At 45.9% G+C, this 8,180-nt stretch overlaps 1 protein-coding gene across 3 annotated transcripts in view; it reads left to right on the top strand.

Annotated features, from left to right (window-relative positions):
* Cryzl1 (crystallin zeta like 1) overlaps positions 1-8,180 on the top strand; it is a 39,633-nt gene that overhangs the window by 21,966 nt on the left and 9,487 nt on the right. For all 3 annotated transcript variants that reach the window (XM_029470631.1, XM_021184824.2, XM_021184825.2), the window contains 2 exons: positions 595-663; positions 6,662-6,795. In XM_029470631.1, coding sequence (XP_029326491.1) covers positions 595-663; positions 6,662-6,795 — 203 coding nt within the window. The remainder of the gene's footprint in view (positions 1-594; positions 664-6,661; positions 6,796-8,180) is intronic.

The raw sequence follows: 8,180 nt of genomic DNA, 5'->3' as shown, positions 1-8,180 counted from the left end.
CTCACTTTGTAGACCAGGCTGGCCTCGAACTCAGAAATCTGCCTGCCTCTGCCTCCCGAGTGCTGGGATTAAAGGCGTGCGCCACCACGCCCAGCCAAATTTGTTATTCTTAAATCTGTAATCACTGCAAGCATTTGGGGAACATCTGCTCGTGCCTGTGCCCCAGACAGTCCTGCAACCACGCGTGAACGCCACGTTCATAACTGTCTCAGTCTTCCTCGTCTTCATAGACGGCATCCTCTGAGCCTTGGGAAAGGCCGCTGAAGATCAGAGGTACAGGAAAGTGTGTCTCCAGCTTTCACTGGAAGAACTGATGATTGTAGTCTTAGTTATCCAAGAACTCAGTGATACTCTGTATTGCCTACCTTTCTTTTTGTAAGAGAGCAGACTTAGAACTTGAGTAGCCTCCAGAAACGAAGGGTACTGTTCAGGGCACACTGGGGGAAGGAGGCTCAGGGACAGCAGCACTCCAGGTCTGCTGCATGACATCAGCCACCTTTACATCAACTGCACTGCACAGTTTACATGAACGGATCTCCCAGGGAATGAGTTCACTCACAGACTTCCCCTTAAGCTTCTTGTTTTAATTTTTAGGAATTCTGCCTTTGGATTCAGAAGACCCCGGACTCTGTGAGGTTATTCGAGTACATGAGCATTACCTGGGTACGTGGCAGTCTGTCCTTCAGAACTGAATAAGTCTGTCCCACTGACAGCATAACCTTTCCTTAGCCGTGTGATACTTCTGGCTTATGTTATTTATAAATTAATGCTTAGATTAAGCATTGTGTAGACCTGTGAGATTTACTAACATTGCTCATGGCTGTAGAATCTTGCACATCAGAATTTATAAATGTCTTGCTCTTGGCTTATTTGTGTGTGTGTGTGTGTGTGTGTGTGTGTGCATGTGTACTCGCGTGTGTGTTGTTAGAGATAGAACTTAGGGCTTCCAGTCTGCTAAGCAAGAACTATACCATTGAACTCTTCATTACTGACTAAAACAAACAAACAAAAAAAAAATGTACACAATTTAGACAGTCTTTGTCAAAGCTGAAGCAGGAAAAAATTTTAAAAGCTTTTTTTGTTGCTAATAGACTTTGATCAGTATTCAGTTTTATTTTTCATGAGAAATTCCATTTTGAACATTTCGTAAATGCATATACACGTCCTGAAAATAATGAAAAGATACTTCATCTCCTGTGCGATTAGAGTAGATAAAGAACATTTAGGAGCTAGAGCTGATAGGTGGCCCCCACCCGCTGTAGAAGCTGAAGCCCTAAGGAGAGACAGCTGGAGAGGCAGCTCGGGTGGTGAAGAACGTGCTGCACAGCCCTCAGGACCTGATTTGGAACTCCTGAAGCCACAGAAAATCTAGGGACAGTGGTGCAGACCGGTAGCCTCAGTGCCGAGGACAGCAGGGACAGGCAGGTTCCCAAGGCTTGTAGGCCAGGCACCCTAACCAACTGGGGGACACCAACTTTGATGAGAGAGATCTTATTTCAAAAAGTAGGATTGCAAATGATTGAGAAGACACACCACATGTAACGCTGGCTTCCACATGCCATGTGCATGGGTATGTACACCCAGATACACATGAGCACATACATACAGCCAAATGGCTTTTAAAATACCAGCAACAAGACAAAGCCGCGATAGGCAGGATGAGTCCTTTGAGGTGCTGGAGATGGATGTGCTCTGCCATCATCTGCATCCCCAGTCCAGCAGGAAACGAGCACTTACGTTTGGAGCCCACCTGTAATGTGTGAGCTCTAAATGATGCTCTAAGTCAGGAAGGTGGGTTATAGTCCAGAAGTGTCCGAAGTCTATGGAGTAAACAATTGCTGAGAGTATTTGAGGACAGAGCTGGGATTCGATGTTTCCTTAGGGGTCCTCTAGTCCAGCTGTGGCAGAACATGGCTGTGTTCCTAGTACTTAGGCCAGAGACAGAGGATCTAGAGTTCAAGACTTGGGCTACAAACCAAGGTCCTAACTCAGAACAGTCTATAAGAGTGACCACCACTGGGGTTAGAGAGGTGTCTCCGTGGTGAAGAACACGTGCCTCTCTTCCAGAGCACCTAAGTTCAGTTCCCAGCACCCATACCTGGCAGCTCACAACCATGTGTAATTCAGCTTCAGGGGACCCGACACCCTCTGGCTTCCATGACATGCACATATATGGCCTTCAGACACAGATACATGCACACATCCATATGGAAAATCTTTAAAAAAATTAACAAATGACCACCAAAGTTATGACCCCTCGGTGAGCGTCCTGGCCACACTCACTGTGCAGAATGAGGCTATTCGGCTAGGAAGCTGTGGTTTGCAGCTCCAACTTTTTATGGGCAGAGGTCGCTTTCAGTACATTTCATGAAACTCTGCACTGGGAAATCTCAGATTCAACTTGAGCGATTCATGCTTAGCCTGCTGACTGTGTAGTAAGACTCAGCATTCAGTCGCTTTGAGTTCACGTGAATCTTGTTCTTTTACCAAACCCACGTATGTGGTTCCAAACGAGCACCCAGATGTGAGCACTGTTTCACAATAACAGTAACACCCTGAAGAGTGTTACTGGGCTCCTTCCATCTCGCTTAGACTCCTTTTGAAATGTTTGTTTGTTTGTTGTCTGTATGGGGTGGGGAGGTGACGAGGAGGCAGGGTGCGTGTGTAGAGCTCAGAGGACCACTTGTAGAAGTCAGTTCTCTCCTTCCTTCTGCACGTGGGTTCCACGGATGGATCTTGGCCGTCAGGCCTGGGGGGAGAGTGCGTGTTAGCATGGAGCCATCGCCATAGCCCCAGCTGCTCTCAGCTCTCAAGGCTTTCCACCAAGCTTAAAAATAATTTCATTCACTCAAAATTGGGCATATACTTTCAACTCTGTCCTTTATTCTTAGTGGTCATGTAGCTACCATTGATCCATATTTTGTTTGTTAGTCTTTCTAACATAATAAGCATTGAGCATTTACCGTCAAAGCAAGGCCCCTTACCAGTTAGTTAGAACCTCTGGAGGCCAGCCCCGGAGAGCCCTTGCTGCTTCCTGAGGACTGGGCTTCAGAGCCCATCCCCCACACTCAGCAGCCTTCAGATTCCTGTCACTCCAGCAGCAAGGAGCATCTCGCCCTCTTCTGGGCTCCTGGCACTTGAGTGCACACATACACATAAATTATAAAAATAAATCTTAAACTCTTTTTTTTTCTTTTTTTGTTTTTTCAAGACAGGGTTTCTCTGTGTAGCCCTGGCTGTCATGGAACTCACTCTGTAGACCAGGCTGGCCTCGAACTCAGAAATCCGCCTGCCTCTACCTCCCAAGTGCTGGGATTAAAGGCGTGTGCCACCATGCCCAGCTAAAAATAAATCTTAAAAAAAAAGTTTAGATTCTTAAATGTAGTTTTATTGCCCTTAATGTTTTTTGAAGGACTACATGAATGGTGTGTATATGCACATGTGTGTGCACTTGCATATATGATTATATATATACCCTGTTTTTATCACCTTTCTCTCTCTTCCAAGATAAGGAAGGCTGTGTACCCACAGATGGTCTCAGATTTGTCATTCTTTTACAAGAGTGGGGATTATGTCATATGAATAACATTTTGATAAAATATGGCAGACTGAAATCTTATGGTGGGGAGATATTGCCTCCCAAAAAGCCATATAAGTAAAATATGCGCAGATGAACATGAGAATAGATAGGTCTACTTTAGTCTTTTTCATATATTCACTTTATTACCTATGAGGCCTTAGGTAAATCAATTACTATTCTGTACCTAATTTAATAATCAGCAAAATTAGAAAAATAGTATTAGGTAGATAAAGAGGAAAGAAAGAAAAAACCAAAATGCCCTTCTTCTGCAGTGTACTAAACATGGTCACTCCTGAGGTGGTGACCTCAGAATGCAGGGGTCTCTCCCCATGCCAATCACTTCTACACTGGACACACCAGGCATGCTCTATTCCTATCTAAGTCTCTTTAAGTCTGGTGCTGTCTGTCTGGAGATAGCAGAGATGCTGCAGTTTGAGGGCTCAGTCCCACAGAAGTGCCTTCATTTGTGGCATGATCACTAGTGTGGGCCTTCGGGACTCTAGTGAGAGTTCGGGTTTCCACTTTGGGCTTGTTTGGTTTGTAAGAGTGTCCGAGTGAGCCGAGGGCAGGGAACGGAGAGACGGATGCTCAGAGGGAGACAGGTTATGTGTAAGAGCACTTGTTGCTCTTGCAGACGACCTAGGTCTAATGACCAGAGTCTACATGGTCATTCAGAACTGTCTGTGACTCTAGGTCCATCCAGGGAACTGGTGCCCTCTTCTGACCTCCAGGAGCACCAGGCATGCACATGGTGCATGCACATAAATGCAAGCAAACACTGCTGCATGAAATGCAGAACTGCAGATAATAAGTTTACTGATTTACTGTAACGGAGACTAAAGGATACAAATAAACAAATGAAATACATAGGACAATGTCTCTTTCTCTTGGAGGTCTTTGGTACTGGCGCACACCTTTACTCCCAGCATTCAGGAGGCAGAGGCAGGCAGATCTCTGAGTCTAAGGCCTGCCTGATCTACAGAGTGAGTTCTTGGACAGTCAGAGGTACACAGATAGAAGGGCGGATGATAGACAGACAGACTGATAGATAAAAATAAAAACTGAGGGTCTTCATATCTGCCAGCAGGCAAAACATGTCATAGCTTTATGGCTCCAAGACCGGAACAGCAAGATCAGAGCTCAGAGAATCAGGGACTTTGCTCTCTGAAGCTTGCTTCTGAACTGACACACCCCAGCAATAAAAAGACCTCATTTTATCTTCACTGAGCAGGCAACCAAGGACAAAAGGTCCAAATTCTTTGATGAAAGATACACTTATCATCATTTAGAAAATAAGACAGGCAGTGTGAGATATGACCAGGAACCAAGGATGAAAGCAGATCTATAAATCATGCCTGTTCCAAAGAGTGTCATAAAGAAACACTCCTGTTTCAGCCCAGCATTTTCACCAGGGTGGGGTGTAGGCTCCGCCTCCCCACCAGGTGGTATCAGTCTCTTGTGGTGCATGGCTGCAGGCTTTGTGAGGAGCTCTTATGGAACGAGTGGTTTAGTGGGAACAGCAGCAGTTTATTTGATCGAGACTTAGGGGAACTGTGAAGGAGGAACAGCTTAGTGGACAGGTCATGCAGAACGCGCTTACTTTTTAGGCTCTCATCCCCTTTAGGGTTTGAGGGGCAGGGATGTTATTGTTTTGTTTAATTTTGAGACAGGGTCTCACCATGTAGCCATGGTGCCTGGAACTCACTATGTAGACCAGGTTGGCCTCAAACTCAGCGTCCTGCCTGCCTCTGCCGTCCCTGCACACCCCTCCCAACCAGGTACTGGGATTAAGTGTGTATGTCATGATACCCAGCTATATGTTGAGCTTTTAAAACTATATTGGGAATTTCACTGTTTTTCTAAGTGCAGTGGAAGGCATCTGAAATACATGAAAATAACATACAACAATAAACAAGAAAGTGCTGAGACTTCGTCACTTCATAAAAGTACTCTAGAGGCGGCATGCACGAGAGGGGGGATCCTCAGCATTTTATTAGACAGGCACAGTAAGAACTGTCACATGTCCAAGTGATGGGCTGTGGACTCAGAGCCAAGGATGGCCAGCGGCTGTTCTGGCGGCAGGTGCTATTGCTCAGAGCCACTGTTTGACAGCCCAAGACTGCAAACGCGTTCACCAGCTAAGAACGGACAAACACTTCCAATACTTCTATGTGGCCCAAGCCATAAAATAATAAAAGCGAAAGCTCCACCATGGTCTCCTAAGCAGGACAGGGAAAAGCTGTTTAAAACTCAGGTGAGGTGCGGGCTTCAGCAGCGCATACACTCAACACACCTGGGCCCCTGCGGCGGCTCTCAGAGTCTGAACCACCATCAAAGAGCAAACACAGGCGGGACCGAGGCCTCCCCGCACATGTGTGGCAGATGCAGCTTGACCTTCATGTGGGGCTATCCCAAAAGCTGTTGCCTGTATGTAGGGTATATTCTACTACCTGGGCTGCCTTGTCTGGCCTCAGTGGGAGAGGAAGTGCCTAGCCTCGCAGCGACTTGAAGTCCCAGGGTGGGTGATACTCAGGGGATCTCTGCTCCCTCAGAGGAGAAGGGGAAGGAGGATGGAGGATGAACTGTGGAAGCGGGTAACAGGGGAGGGGGGCACTGAGTGAGCGAGAGGTAAAGTGAATAAGTAAAAGAATCCTACTCAGGGAGTGAGCGCCCTCGGCTGCCGTACACACACCTGCTCTTACACACGAATTCACACATTTTAAAAACAATATGAAATATAAAAAAAGATCAAGTGCAGAATCAGATAGAGCTGGTAACTGTTGAGTGGCCACGTGATGAGCTGAAGGTAGAGGAGAAACAGGACCGGTGAGAGCGAGTGAATGAGAGAGCGGGGACAGGTCAGGAGGAAGGCAGTGTGTGTGACCTGTGTGTGCTTTCTGGTCAGCCCCACCGCTGTGCTTGACCTTCTGTGTGCTTCCTGGGTGCCTGTGGATGGAAACAGGGACGTGTGACATAAGAGGCAAAAGGACGACTGCAGCAGCGTCGGTGCCCGAGGTGGGACAGACGAGGTACTAATGGAACTTCCCAATGAGCTTTTTCTTCTTGTCCTTTGTCATATAGTTCATAAGCCAGAAAAGGTGTCATGGACAGAAGCCGCTGGCGTCATTCGGGATGGAGTCCGAGCCTGCACAGCTCTGTATTATCTTTCTCAACTCTCTCCCGGAAAGTCTGTGCTGATCATGGACGGGGCAAGTGTGAGTTCCAGTTGATGTTGTTTTAAAACAAAAATTAGTCCAATATACCATAAATATGGGGACTGTAGAGAAGTTGTCTGCAGATGTCCTTCTTTTCTTTCCTTTTTTAAAAAAAAGATTTATTTATTCACGTAATATATGAGTACACTGTGGCTGTCTTCAGACACACCAGGGGAAGGCATTGGATCCCATTACAGATGGTTGTGAGCCACCATGTGGTTGCTGGGACTTGAACTCGGGACCCCTGGAAGAACAGTTAGTGCCCTTAACTACTGAGCCAGCTCTCCAGCCCCTGCAGCTGTCCTTCTTTGTCGTTAAATCATTCGATTTCTTTTCCATCCTCCCATTTTATCCTTGTAGACAGCTTTTATCAATAGTACGTAAGAGTTAGACTTCCTGTGGCTACTGCTGACTACTTGGAACTCACCAGTAAGTTTAAAAGCAAGGCAAGACTTGTTTCTCTCTTGTTCTTTCCAACAGAGATGATCCACCCCCAAGGCTTACACACTAGGCTACTGCTCGGCCAGTGGGATGCATCCCAGTCAGGCAGTTTTATTCATTACTGTTCCTCTGAGTGAGAGTTGATAAGCCTGTAGAGTCATCTAGAAGCCTCCACAAAGTCTGAGCTCTAACCCCTTGCTTATGCTCACCTCATAAGAGTCGTGGTATCCATCAGATGGACCACAGAGAAGCCAGACTGGGCTCACATGAAGTGTTTTACATGTCACAGAAAAACCCTAAGATGCTACATGTATGATCAATTTTTAAAAATGAAAAAAAAAAGGCAGAGGCAGGCGGGTTTCTGAGTTCAAGGCCAGAGTGGTTTACAAAGTGAGTGCCAGGACAGCCAGGGCTACACAGAGAAATCCTGTCTAGAAAAAAACAAAAAACAACAACAAAAAAACAAAACAAAAAACAAACAAACAAAAAAAACAATTTTAAAAAATGGGGCAGCCAGGGGCTGGAGAGATGGCTCAGTGGTTAAGAGCACTGACTGTTCTTCCAAGGTCATGAGTTCAATTCCCAGCAACCACATGGTGGCTCACAACCATCTGTAAAGGGATCTGATGCCCTCTTCTGGTGTGTCTGAAGACTTCAACCGTGTACTCACATAAATAAAATAAATAAATTTATGTGACTTATTGTGTGTGGTTAGTCTGACCTTGCAGTTAGGAGGGAATCAGCCAGATGCTTGCCCTCCTAAATTGGAGCAAATTATTTCTTTTTTTCTATTATGTAATGTTTTAAAATATATTAAAGTAATACTAAAGAATTACATGTGTTAGCTGGGTGGTGGTGGCACACGCCTTTAATCCCAGCACTTGGGAGGCAGGCAGATTTCTGAGTTCGAGGCCAGCCTGATCTACAGCATGAGTTCCAGGACA

The sequence above is a fragment of the Mus caroli genome, chromosome 16, assembly GCF_900094665.2.
Source record: "Mus caroli chromosome 16, CAROLI_EIJ_v1.1, whole genome shotgun sequence".
NCBI classification, from domain to species: domain Eukaryota; kingdom Metazoa; phylum Chordata; class Mammalia; order Rodentia; family Muridae; genus Mus; species Mus caroli.
Note: the sequence above shows the minus strand (reverse complement) of the source record. Positions and strands in the feature narration are given on the sequence as shown.